Here is a 14,527-nt window from a genome sequence, read left to right as displayed (position 1 = left end):
CAGATGCGGTGCAGACTCCAGTCATCTCTGCTCATTTTTCTCTTGAGAGAAATCTTTTCTTTCTTGAGAGAATGTCTTTTCTTTAAAAAAAATGTATTTATTTTATGTGTTTACATGTTTTGCCTGTGTGCATGTCTGCATGTGTGCTACGCATGCACTTTGTGCTTGAGGATTTCAAAGAGGTTGTCAGGTCCCTTGGAGCTGGTATAGGGGATGGTGAAGAAGTGCTCTAAAGCACGGAGCTATCTCTGCAACCCTGGTTTCTTTTCTTGGTGATGGCCCGCTAGACAGAAGAGCAGCAGCAGTGAGAGAGAGTTCTGGAGACAGTCGTTAGACTGGAAGTAGAGTGCTGGGGCCCTCGGGGTTAGGGCTGGCTTAGCAAATGTGTTAGAGGTCTGTTCTTTATCACTTCCCCTTTTAAATAAAAATTTTAAAAAAGAAAGAAAGTCGAGACACTAGGAAAATGATACACAACTTGAAAGTCTGCATAAGAAGGTGTAGCCATGACCATGATTTAAACAAGTGATGTGAGTCTGAGCTAGGGACAGAAGTGAGAGTCTATGTGACCAGGACAAGATAGATGCTTGGTCTCTGGAGAACTGTGTTGGTAGAGAATGAAGTGTAATTTAAGGTCCCAGACTGGTTCTGTTATGATTCTGTTTAAAACTCTCTAGATATATCTTTGTTATTATTGTTTTCCAACACTTGGTGGTACTCAAAATGTGGAAGAGTTTATTAGAAAATAAGTATTATAAGCTATGATTTTATTATTAAAATTTATAATTTTTCTAGTAAGGAAAAGGTTGAGTAAATGTACCAGAATGAACTATCAGAATAAGAAGCTGTACAATCCAAATTGAGTAAAATAACACACATTTAGTAATGTCATAAAATTACAACTCCAAAAATCACACATGAATGAATATAGATTACAATAGCATGGCTTAATATTATCTAGTATTGTAGATATAAAAATTTAGAACCCATGTGGTCTTGGCCTTCTGTCATGAAAAGGTTCTTGTACCTGTGAACTCATGGTAACTGTGGTGTCTTGCACAAGACCTGCACAAGATCAAGCCATGTAGCATTCCAGCATGTTCTGGGGAGGTGCTCATGAGGCCCCATTCCATCTGAGGAGCTATTGACAGCTGATGACTTCTGGGAGAGGGAGGGTTAGTGTTCTTTGAGGGTGTGGCTCTAGGTGGTTACACCCCTGCATACACGTGGACTTAGAGGGTTACAAAAAATATGGGCATGAAGTTGGAAGTGGGGTAAGACCTCGAAGGAGTTATGGATGAATGTTCTCAAAACACGTATTGTGCATATAGAAATTTTCAAAGGATTAATAAAACAATTTCTACTGGGTAGAAACTGAACAATGAACCAGGTAGTGGTGGTGCACGCCTTTAATCCCAGCACTTGGGAGGCAGAGGCAGGCGTGTTTCTGAGTTCAAGGCCAGCCTGGTGTACAGAGTAAGTTCCAGGACAGCCAGGGCTACACAGAGAAACCCTGTCTCGGGGGGATAGGGTGGAGAGAAAGGGAACAGTGAAATTGTGAACATTAGTTTTCATTCCTAAGTTCTTTTCTATTTGAAATTTTACCATATGATTGGACTAATCAGATAAAGATTTTTAAAAGTCTGTTCATAAGTATATATTTTCCCAATAGTATTTCTCATAATGGCTAAAAAATAATATTCCTTCTATAAATAGCAAAACTGAATGAAACTTATTTCAGAGTCATTGTAATTGGTATAGCATACACACCACTATCTCTTAGAATTCCTTAGGCATTTGCTTGAGCAACTAAACTGAAATTAAGATTACACGGCACATAAGATTTAAGTAAATGAATATTTACAAATATTCCTATTCATTACTTTGCATATTTCTTTATAATCTTTTTAAAATCAAAGTTTATTGACTATTCCCTTTATAATAGGAAAGCAAATGCCAGCAATTGATACCCAAGTGCTCACAGATGACTTGTTATAAAGCCTTAGCTTGTAAAGACTCTCTTGTACATAATGAATTTAGTTCACATAAATAAATAAATCACCTGCGTAGAAAATAGTGTGCTTGCTGGTAACTGAAGCATTATCTTTTCATAAGCCCTTGTAAAACATGACTGCTTTCCACACAAAGTCTCAGAATAGCTTTGAAAAACTGTCAGTTTTGAGTTTCCTATGAATGAGGAAAAACAAGCAGAGACTGGAACTGTTGAAAACCAAGTTTCAGAGCCACATTCACATAGACTTTTGGACTTGGACACATGTTGCACAAGAGAAAAGAGAAATGTCTGTCTGTCTGTCTGTCTGCCTGCCTGCCTGCCTGCCTTTCTGTCTGTCTGTCTGTTTTACTTTTCCTGCTGAATTGTCCTGGACCCTGAGACAGAAACCCATGAACCACTTCACATTAAAAGTATTGCCTATGTTTTGTATGTGTGTTCTGAGAGTCTGGTATACTTAGGATTATTTTGTATTAGCTTTATGGTGTGATTTAAAACAACACATTCCCCAGTTGAATATCAGATTCACAAGAGTAGACATTTGGTCAATTTTATTTTTTGCTGTTTCTCTAGAACCTAATATGGTTAGCACTCAGCTAATAATTTGGGCATTAAAAATAGCAGGACTACTTCTGAACATTTTGCACTATTACTATAGACTAGGACTCCGTTCTAGTTTCATTTCTGTTGCTGTGATAAACTACCATAGGAATCAGCAGTTTAGGGGAGAGTGGGTTTGTTCAGCTTGCAATTCCTGTTCAGTCTATCATTGAGAGGAAGGCAAAGCAGGAACTCAAGCTGCTAGTCACATCTCATTCACAGTGAAGAGTAGAGAGACATACTTGTGGGAGGGACTCTTTCCTTACCTGCTTTCTGTCACCTAGATTTCTTGTCTCATACTGTTCAGGAGCCCCTGTGTAGGGAATGGTGCTACCCACAATGGTCTGGGTCTTCATATATTGACTAAAAATCAAGACAGTCTTCCATAGATAATATCACAGGATGACTTGATCTAGATAATCCTACATTAAGTCTCTTGGCCAACACAATTCATACTCCATGTTTGTGTGTGTGTGTGTGTATTTGTGTATGTGCTTGTGTGCTCATGTACATGCATGCATGTGACTTTTTCTTGGGAGAGAAAGGGAGCTAGAGAGCATGAAGAATCAAAAAGTTGGATAGGAAGGGAGGATCTGAGAGGAGTTTGGGGAGAAAAAAAGAATATGATTAAAATATATTGTATTAACTTCTCAAAAAAATCAATAAAAGCAGCTAAGCCTAGGTTGTGTCAAGTTGATTGTAAAAGCAAACCAGCAAGCCCCTACTCCATTGAAATCCATTACACTATATACATTTAAGCTTCAATGTAACCATGTTAGGTAGGTATTACTTACATAAGTATCAGTTTTTATGAGTGAGACAACTAAGTCCCAGAGAGACAAAGTAGCCTGCCTTGAGTCACAGAGCTGGCTGTAGATGGGGCGGTGTTCACCTCACTTCCCTCAATAAGCCATCAGAGTTTGAGTAGGAGGTTGAGTCTTTTCATGCAGACGGGTGGTGAGCCAAGGAGGGTGAGCGGATGGGTGGGTACAAGACTGTACCCAAAGTGATGATTTTGGCAAGGGTGGATTCAGCCCTGAGTTTAGGACATTTCCTGATTTTCAGGGAAAGATGCCATCCAGTGTGAGAAAGGAGGGGAGGCAGCCCTCACAGTGGCTTGGGCTGATGCACGACACCACATAGAATGATATCACTGAACAAAAAAGGGAATTGCTTCGCTTTAGAGCAGGATGTTGTATTTATAAAGTGATTTTCACCTTTCAAAGCATTTGATGCACTTTATCTTGTGAGTTGCACTGTGAGGAGGCATTGTGATGTCCACTTTGCTAAGATTTGGGAATTGGAAGGGCTGAATCATGTACTATGTGCTATGTTTCCAGTGGGGCCCGAGCCTTTGTTTTTCTCTTTCATTATTCTTGAATATTATCGTGATTCCTCAGTGTCTAGAGTGAGAAAGAAACTGTGGAAATAATTTAAAAAAATTTTAAGTGTAAATACTTTGGGGCACCAGATAGATGGTGTTTTCGGTCGTGGAAGTTGCCTGCCTATGCAAAGTTACATGCGAGTATTAAATTTCATTGCTCCAAATACTTTTTATGATAATCATTCTCTACTTTGGAGAAAAAAATGGCTGAGTTCAGCCAGCCAGCTGATCAGTTGTATTCAGTTAGTAATTAGAAACGTTCAGATATCGGATTGTTCAAACCCAGTCATCCTTTTTCTCCCCACCTAGCATACAATAGCAGTGACCTATCGGGATTGACTGCTTCCTGCCTCGTGCTGTCATTATTGTTTTCTAGAATGGAATTCCTTTCTGAGAGAGATTGGAATGATGAGTCTGGGCATGAAGGAAGACTCTCACCCCATAGTTTATACCCCAGCAAGAAGAACCTAAGACACTGAGGGGGCAGATACTTTGAAATGTACTCTGGTATCTCGTTGTGTCATTTTGATATTGTATCCCTTTGAAATGGATGAGATCTAGTGTCTCACTGTATCTCTCTGCGTCTTCTCGTGTTCTCCATATCCCTTTGTTTCTCTCCCCGTCCCGTGGGTTTCTCTGTGTCTGCTGGAGCCCCATTTGCACTTGCTTGTGTCTTATGTCTTTTGTTCCCTCTTATGCCACATCCCTGTTTCTTTGTGTCCTCTCTTGCCCCTTGTGTCCCCTCCAGTCCTTTCTCTGGTGGGAATGCATGTGAAGAGTGTAACACTGAAAAGAGCCCCCCCATCCCGATCCCTTGGCACGAGAAGACATTCTGGCAGCCAGCATCCCTTGGCTAGTTCACCTCGGCACCTGACTTCTTTTGAACAAGCTGGCTCAATCTTTCTGCTCTGCATACAAGGACTCATGTGACATACTCATTCTGCATAAATGATACCATCAGTCACTAGTCTTAAGCACATTAGAGGTGACAGAGAAGCAGGCACCTCCTAATTCATCAGCTTCAAGTGACTTATGTATGTAGCCTGGTCTCTGAGTCCGAATATTTTACAAATACCGGCATCGTTCTTAAAAGTGGAGTATGCACAAACACCTTTTAGGGTTTATATAAATCAAGAGAATATAAAAAGTTTTTATGATTTTGCCAATGTGATTGCTCTATCAGAACAGTGGCCACTGATATCTTTGTATTCTACATTGTCCATTCCTTTGACTTCCCAGGACCCAATTAATATTAACATTTCTCTCTGTGGGGATAAAAATTCCCACAGGAAAAGAGAGAGGTGGTTACCTTTGGTCATGACGATTCCTGCTAGTGTTTTGTGGCGGGCATACACAGGTGTCAGGCCGACTGTCAGTTCACGGAATTTCTGTGTGACCAGCTGGGACACAGAGTCTGCAAAATCCTGTAAGACACAAGCATCAGTGCTCTTTGATGCGCCGGGCAGAAGGAACACCTGACAGCTGGCTACTGTCCCTCTCTCTGATGGCTCTGCCTCACGAAGTCCTCCAGACGAGCTAACACTTGCCTGCTACCTGCTTCTCTCTGATCCCCGACATTAAGAAGGAGTTGGTTGTAAGGAATTAACCCCACCATTGTCTTTGCCGGAAGTCCAGCTTGTGTCTGACTGGTCCTCTGTAACAGGGCACGTCTTACCTCACGTCTGAGAAAGACACTGCCTGTGTCTGAACTTTCACTAGGTCTCTTGCCCGTGTCTAAGCAAACCCCTAGATCAAGGCTGAGCAGTGTCTGCCCTGTGTCTGCGCAGGTGCCTACCCTGTGCCCTTTACTGAGTGGGGAGCCTTTCCAAGGAAACATGGATTCTTGTCCCACAGAGCAGCAGTCTCAGAGAAAGCATTCAGGTGAACTTGACAGGGAAGGTTGGGGAGATACATTCATTATCATTGCTACACTGCCTTTTTTTATTTAGACAGTGGTTCTCAACCTTCCTAAGGCTGTGACCCTTTAATACAGTTCCTCATGTTGTAGTGACCCCCAGGCATTAAAATTCTTTGCATTGCTACTTTATAACTGTAACCTTGCTACTGTTATGAATCATAGTATACCTAAGTGATAGACAGGATGTCTGATATGTGATCCCGGGGATTGAGAACTGCTGTTTTAGAATCAGAGACCAGTGTTTAGCCAAACCACCTCAGGGGACCCTTCTGGAGAACTATCACTACAGCTTGGGCCACAACCTCTTCTCTTGCCTTCAGACAGATGAAGACATGAACACAAGTATGCACACAAACAGCATGTAGAACACATAGGATACACATGCATACACATGTACACATAAATATATATGCACTCACAAGACACAATGAATACTGTACACATGCATGCATGCACACATTTATACACACATATATACGTATATCCATAAACATAAGCACATACATACATATATATAGAGAGAGGATGTCCCCCAAGTGGCTGTGGTGCTGGTGGGGCTTCCCACAGGGGCTGTGGTGCTGGGTGTGGCTTCCCTCCGTGTCTGTGGTGCGGGGCAGGGCTTCCCCAGTGTCTGTGGTGCTGGGCGGGGCTTCCCCCCCAGTGGCTGTGGTGCTGGGCGGGGCTTCCCTCAGTGGCTGTGGTGCTGGATGTGGCTTCCCTCAGTGGCTGTGGTGCTGGGCGGGGCTTCCCTCAGTGGCTGTGGTGCTGGATGTGACTTCCCTCAGTGGCTGTGGTGCTGGGCGGGGCTTCCCTCAGTGGCTGTGGTGCTGGGCGGGGCTTCCCTCAGTGGCTGTGGTGCTGGGTGGAGCTTCCCTCAGTGGCTGTGGTGCTGGGCGGGGCTTCCCCCAGTGGCTGTGGTGCTGGGCGGGGCTTCCCACAGTAGCTGTGGTGCTGGGTGGGGCTTCCCCCAGTGCACAAACACCAAGTTAGCTTGGCCTTTAGGCCAGTTCATGTTTCTATTAATGCAGCACACGTATACTAAGTGACAAAGCCTAGACAGTATGGCACTGTGGCCTCTCCTCCTCCAGGTCCTTGTGTTCTCCTAATTGTGGAACTCCACGTCTTTTTACTAGGGCAGCTTGCATGATGTGACTGTCACAGGCCTTGCAGCAAAGAAACCTGCTTAGAATCCCAATTCTATAGCCTCGGAGCCAGGATAAGTCAGTTAAAACCTCTGAGCCCCGTTTAACTAATTTGCAAGGTCATCCTCTTTAATTTTCCTCTGACCGTGCTTTGGAAATGATTAAATGAATTATCACCTCTTAGATGCTTAGCACCGTGCCTCACATTTGGTAAGGGCTCAATAATGATGCGGTAACTGTCATTCTTATCATTATTGTTCCTGGTCTTTGCAGGTATTGACAAAGTCTTTTTGCAACCAAATCAAAATATCAAATATTGAATTATCTTTCCTTTTTAGTGAATAGGATGGTAATGCTTCTATCACGTACATCTTGATATTGTGCAGGCAACTGATGCTGTAGACATCTGTTACATAAAAGATGTAACTTATATATTATCTAAGAGATAAATGACAGACTAAAGATTTCATTTGTCTGCAATAAAGTATGTTCATGTGTAACCAGGGCTGCCTCAGGAAACAATCCTGCCCACAAGAATAGCCTGGCATTTTCCTCTCCCAATTTTTCATTGATAAAGTGTGGACAGTAGGGAGGGCCCAGTGCTGCCTCTAAGACTTGGCGGCCTTTTTCCTTGATACTATCACTGCCCTGTGTCTGGTGCTTGTGTTTTGAAATGCTTTATCAATCACCATAGAAACCCTGTAGAGGAAGACTCCACAAATTGGGCTTCCCACAGGTGGCTGTGGTGCTGGGCGGGGCTTCCCCCCCCCCCTGACTGTGGTGCTGGGCGGGGCTTCCCCCAGGTGGCTGTGGTGCTGGGCGGGGCTTCCCCCAGGTGGCTGTGGTGCTGGGCGGGGCTTCCCCCAGGTGGCTGTGGTGCTGGGCGGGGCTTCCCCCCAGGTGGCTGTGTTGCTGGGCGGGGCTTCCCCCAGGTGGTTGTGGTGCTGGGCGGGGCTTCCCCCAAGTGGCTGTGGTGCTGGGCGGGGCTTCCCCCAGGTGGCTGTGGTGCTGGGCGGGGCTTCTCCCAGGTGGCTGTGGTGCTGGGCGGGGCTTCCCCCAGGTGGCTGTGGTGCTGGGCGGGAAGAGAAGAGGTAAGCCCTGAGTTTTCCAGGGCTTTGGCTGACACAGCTTCTTTCCACTCAGTCTGCGGGACGATGATGATGAGAGATCACCAGTGGGTTGGCAGAGACGGGATTTTAGCAGTAAATCAGTGGTCTGCTTGAGGTTGCTTTGTCCTTTAATATCTAGAGACTGAGGTCTAAAGAAGGTGATCTAGATTTCTAGACGGTTTGCATGCTAAGACATGATGGTGCCGAGGAGTGACTATAACTAGGGGACTCAGAGCAGTAAAATCTTACCACATTACAGTTCTGGCTGGAGGCTGAAGGCTGAAGGCTGAGGTTACGCAGCCTCCGAGGGTTCCAGTGGAAGATTCTCCCCCCATCCCTCTGCTCCAGTGTCCAGGGCTCCACAGTTTGTCACTAGGGGCAGGCCTCGGGTTTTATAACGCGATCCCATCTCCTGTCCTCTCTCTGCTGCTTGACTGTTGATGCAGGATGGTAACTGGCTCACAGTCCGGACCTTCCCTGCTGTGGTGGAATTTTAAGGCAAGACAAACCCTTTCTCCCTAAGTTGCTTCTGAGACTCTGCCATGAAGCACAATCTCAGCCTCTGAGTTCTTGCCTGTGTGTTGGGAACCCAGCCCCTGCCACTGTCTTGCCTGTGTGTTGGGGACACAGCCCCTGCCACTGTCTTGCCTGTGTGTTGGGGACACAGCCCCTGCTGCTGTCTTGCCTGTGTGTTGGGGACACAGCCCCTGCTGCTGTCTTGCCTGTGTCTTGGGGACACAGCCCCTGCCACTGTCTTGCCTGTGTGTTGGGGACACAGCCCCTGCTGCTGACTTGCCTGTGTGTTGGGGACACAGCCCCTGCTGCTGTCTTGCCTGTGTGTTGGGGACACAGCCCCTGCCACTGTCTTGCCTGTGTGTTGGGGACACAGCCCCTGCTGCTGACTTGCCTGTGTGTTGGGGACACAGCCCCTGCTGTTGTCTTGCCTGTGTGTTGGGGACACAGCCCCTGCTGCTGACTTGCCTGTGTGTTGGGGACACAGCCCCTGCTGCTGACTTGCCTGTGTGTTGGGGACACAGCCCCTGCTGCTGACTTGCCTGTGTCTTGGGGACATAGCCCCTGTTGCTGTCTTGCCTGTGTGTTGGGGACACAGCCCCTGCTGCTGTCTTGCCTGTGTCTTGGGGACACAGCCCCTGCTGCTGTCTTGCCTGTTTCTTGGGGACACAGCCCCTGCTGCTGTCTTGCCTGTGTGTTGGGGACACAGCCCCCGCTGCTGACTTGCCTGTGTCTTGGGGACACAGCCCCTGCTGCTGTGCTTTGTCAGTTCTGACACTTCAGGCTGTGAAGGAAGGACAGATCTTTTTCCCTCCACAGACATCACTTATTAATTGCTTTTCTTACTGCTGTGACCGGATAAGTCACTTAAGGGAGGAGGGGTTTACTTCAGTTTGTAGTTCCAAAAAACTATGGTCCATTGTGGTGGGAGAAGGCATGGCCAAACAAGTGTGTCCACAATCTGGAACTCACGGAGAACGGGGCCAGGCTGTAAAAACCCTCCACATCTGCCCCAGGCGTTCTGCTTGCTCCAGGAAGGCTCCGCCTACTGAGGACTGCGTGTCTGTACACGGGAGTTTCACATTAAATCAGCAACACATGGTTTCCCTTAATTTCTATTTGTTTTGGAGTAGTTCAACTATTCACTGTAAGAACTGAAGGGACTGGTCAAGTCACAGCATCATGGCCATGCGTATATGTCCTTGGTTGCAGAGTAGGCAGCAGCCTTCCCAGCAGGCCCTGATCCTCACTATCTATCATCAAGGAGGGCGGGATCATCCCCAGCTAAAGAGGACTGATGTCAAATCAAGACTACCTGGTGTGTAGTCTTGAGAAGTTGGGAGCCAAGCTCTGAGCTGGAGATATCAAAGGACCCAAGATTTGGCTGTACAGTTCCTCTCCCTAGGGGTACAGAGGGTGTCAAGTGCTCACAGTGAGATCCCAGAGAAAATGGTCAAAACAGATTCACAGTGAGTAGATCAGAGTTTGGGACCCTCTGCTTTATCTTTCTGGAGCTACTGGGCATCTTCCAAAGGAGCTTTAATCCTAGAACCCAGATTGGAAGGCCCTGAAATCAGACACAATTAAGAGTCCTAATTCCTAACTGGAGACATTTCATAACTCTATTGTACATACCTGATGTGGGCCTTGCTGAAGCCCCTCAGAACAAGACACCCTCCAAACAATGAGTAATTATATAGATAACATAAAGACCAATTTCGTTTTGGAAATCTAAATATCATTCTGTTTCTCTTAGGAATCAACAGAAATACCAACAGACAACACGGACTGGAGACCTGTGTATACATCATTTCATTCAATAAACCCAAAGAGGGCACCACCTCTATGCCCTATAGTCACTGAAGTGATGCCACCAAAGCCACATGGCCAGGATGTGACAAAGAACTTAAACCCTGTTGTTGTGACTTAGGTCTTTTATGCTGAACTGTGGGACCTAACTGCTGTGGCAAGAAGCAGTGCACGTCTTAAGACTTCCCACAGACTTTGTTTCCTCTATATGCCCTGTTTGTAACCGGATGTAACCGAATGTATCCTGTCATCCTGAGGAGGGTCAGGGTGAGCACAGAAGGCCCAGGATCCCTTGACACCCTCTGGGCTGGCATCCCAGGATGCTTTGCACCTATTATGAGTTAATTAGCCCTGAGCTGCAGTGATCCCTTAATGGAGTCATTTGAGGAAATGCTGAAGCAGAACAAATCACATTTGGTCTGGAGCTCAGCATTTCCACAGATGACAAGTTCCTCGACTCACTTGGTTTGGCAAAGCACATGGGCTGATGGGACTTCAGGTGCTGTCCACAGAGTGATGGAGACCTCTAGCCAGCACAGATGGCTTAGAACTGAGAAAAGCGCCACAGTGAGAAAAGCCCACAGTGGGTGGGAATTCTCTTATCTGGTCACCTCCAGGCAGCCTGAGTTACAGCTCCCAATTGTTAGACCACAGGCCCTGGCATTTCACTCTCAGTTTTGGGGAGGCCAGGACAAGGCTGTCAGTACCTGTCCCTGTCAGGACGGGTAGGTTCAGGGGGATTCATCTTCTTGCCACACGTCTATACCCTAGCTGCCATACTTGTTTATTAATCTGTTATTTATCGTGGTGTCTCCGGTCTCTTAAATCCTAGAGATGGATGAGATAGCTCCGTGGGTTAAGGTCTTACCTCTACACTTCTTGACCTGAGTTCTAGTCTCGGGAGCCACATGGAGGAAGGAGAGAACCAATGGCCGTACGTTGTCTTCTGTATTCCATGGACACACCCCATTTCCCACACAGACACATTTATACAATAAAATGGAATAAAGTTTAAAAATCCTAAGTTTCATTATTTGCATTGTTTAGATGTCTTTTCTCACGTCTTTAGCCCATCAGTGATTAGTAGCACAGTGATACCCATGTGAAGATTAAAGCAAAATTTTGTCTTGTCTGTGGTTTTTTTTTAGCATTTCATTTTTTTAATGATACAATCCACCTTTATGACTGGCGATCGTGGCTTGTGTTCATTGTGTGCCTCCTTTCCTCTGCTTTGGCACCATGTGTGGTCATGGGTGTTGCAGACAATGGTAGAATCCTGAATGGAATTCATGAAATCTTCAGGGGTGAATTAAAAAAGATATGTGAATAGATGTCTAAAGGATAAAATTCTCAGGAAAACTTTCCTGTGTTTTCTTTGTTAGTGACCCTCAACATCCTTTCTAGCTGGAACATGTAGTCTTTGTAGGCCCTGAGGTCATAGGTTTGGATAGACGTCCTGGCTTCAACGCCACTTCTGCCTGTTCTCACAGTTCTGAAGACTGCATGCCCTGGGTTGGGGTGTGAGCCATCAGATCGGTTTCATGCTGAGCCAGTTATCTTAGCTTGTGTGCACTGCTGCCCTACTGTGTGCTTACATAGCCTCTTCTCATTGTGTGAACGAATGGAGAAAGCAATAATAAACACTCTGCTGTTTCTTCTTTTAAGGACACTAACTCATGAATAATATTTGTTTGACTTAAGCTTCTTCCTCAGAGGCCCCAGGTTCAAACACAATCACTTTGGTACTTGGGGGTTCAACACATGTATTAGTGTCATACAAACACTCAGTTAATAGCATTCTGCTCACCTCCTGGTCACATTCATCTTTCACAGTATACATCCATCCCAATAGCCCCATAGTCTTAACTTAGTCCAGCATCAATGTTATAGTCCCAAGCCTACAGTCTTTTAGATAGCATCTAAATCATGTATGGGTAGATACCAGGTGTGGCTCACCATAAGATACAATTTTCCCTAGCCATGTACTTGAAACCAAACAAGTGACGTGTTCCTATAATTCAATGGTGAAACAGACATAATAGAATAAATATTCTCATGTCCAAAGGATAAAAGAGATATTTGGTCCCAAGCAAGTCCAGATCGTAGCAGGGCAAAAATTCATTCTATCTGAAGCCACAGCTCGCTGCTTCAGGCTCTATCACCAGGATGATGCTGTTACTTTCCAGCAACAGGACGAGAGAGGGGGAGGGGGAGAGGGAGAGGGAGAGAGAGAGGGAGAGGAAGAGGCAGAGGTAGAGGTAGAGGTAGAGGGAGAGGGAGAGGTAGAGGGAGAGGTAGAGGAAGGGGAAGAGGTACAGGAAGAGGGAAGAGGGGAGGAGAGGGAGAGGGAGAGGGATGGAGGGAGAGGGAGACGGAGAGGAGAGAGATCTTTGGTGTCTTTCATAATGACCTTAGGCTTCCCATCCGCCACTACTTCCCAAGTACTGGGATTACAGACATGTGCTCAGGCCTGGTTTTAAACAGTAGTGCCAAGGAATGAAGCCAGGCTTCCCGTGCATGTTAGGCAGGTGTCATACCAACCCAACCGCAGCCACTGTCTTACGTGTCGCTTCTTATATGTCCCAGATGCATTTGGATCGGGAACCTATTTCTGTGACTTTAACCTTAATACTCATTCTAAATATAGCTACATTGGGTGCTGGGGCTCTACTATCTGGATATAGAGAGGACAGGGACACTCATCCTCAACACACATCAAAACACAAAGTCATCTGAACAGCACCATCTATTAAGTCTTATTCTGATATTTTCACATTGTACTCTCATGTTCTTCATAAATTAGAACCCCAAACATGTGGATCAATAGGGTTGGCAGGGATGGTGTTTGCCAATAGGAATGTTTTTTCCTTCTTTAATATATGACCATTCCTTTTCCCCTAGTATTTAGAGCCATGGAGGCCAGGAGTGTCTTTGAGTGTTATAGAAAATGATATTTATCACTTTTAGGTAAGAGGAAATGATATCACCCTTGGAAAGGTAAGACCCTCAAATGCCTAAGAGATGCTCTTTGTCTGTTTCTACTGCTCTTTCTCTCTGTCCTTCCCCCTCCTACACTCCATCCATCTCTATTCTCTCCTTCCTCTGGGGGAGGTAATGTTCCCATGACACTGCTACTGCTAGAGGAAGGAGACAGTGCTACACCCGTGTTCTGAACTCTGCAGTGTGACTCATAGTAAGCCAGTGAGGTGAGGGCTGTAGGTCATAGCAAAGGCTTTGCAGAGGAGAGGAATGTGTTACTTTTTCTTTAATTGGATATTTTCTTATTTACATTTCAAATATTATCCCCTTTCCAAGTCTCCCCTCTGGAAACCCCCTATCTCATTCCCCCTCCTTTGTCAAAGATCAAGTGACCATAGGAGTGTGGGTTCATTTCTGGATCTTTAGTTCTATTCCATTGATCTACATGTCTGTCACTGTACCAATACCATGAGGTTTTTATTACTATTGATCTGTAATATAGCTTGAGGTCTGGGAGGGTGATTTCCCCAGACTGTTTTTTCATTGTTGAAATAGTTTTCAATATCTTGGGGTTTTTGTTATTCCAAATGAAGTTGAGAATTGCTCTTTCTAACTCTATGAAGAATTGAGTAGGAATTTTGATGGGGATTGCATTGAATTTGTAGATGGTTTTCAGCACAATGGCTATTTTTACTATATTAATCCTGCCAATCCATTAGCATGGGAGATCTTTCCATCTTCTGAGGTCTTCGTTTTCTTTCTTCAGAGAATTGAAGTTCTTGTTGTACAAATCTTTCACTTGTTTGGTTAGAATCACACCAAGATATTTTATATTGTTTGTGACTATTGTGAAGGGTGTCATTTCCCTAATTTCTTTCTCAGCCTGTTTATCTTTTATGTATAGGAAGGCTACTGATTGGCTTGAGTTAATTTTATATCCAGGCACTTTGCTGAAGTTGTTTATCAGGTTTAGGAGTTCTCTGGTGGAAATTTTTGTGTCACTTAAGTATAGTATTATATCATCTGCAAATAGTGATATTTTGAGTTCTTCCTTTCCAATTTGGT

At 45.0% G+C, this 14,527-nt stretch overlaps 1 protein-coding gene across 1 annotated transcript in view; it reads right to left on the bottom strand.

Moving 5' to 3' along the window:
- Adarb2 (adenosine deaminase RNA specific B2 (inactive)) overlaps nt 1–14,527 on the bottom strand; it is a 277,649-nt gene that overhangs the window by 80,029 nt on the left and 183,093 nt on the right. The window contains exon 4 of the mRNA XM_052156649.1: nt 5,302–5,416. Within this exon, the coding sequence (XP_052012609.1) occupies nt 5,302–5,416 (115 nt within the window). The remainder of the gene's footprint in view (nt 1–5,301; nt 5,417–14,527) is intronic.

The sequence above is a fragment of the Apodemus sylvaticus genome, chromosome 14 (genome assembly GCF_947179515.1).
Source record: "Apodemus sylvaticus chromosome 14, mApoSyl1.1, whole genome shotgun sequence".
NCBI lineage: Eukaryota > Metazoa > Chordata > Mammalia > Rodentia > Muridae > Apodemus > Apodemus sylvaticus.
Note: the sequence above shows the minus strand (reverse complement) of the source record. Positions and strands in the feature narration are given on the sequence as shown.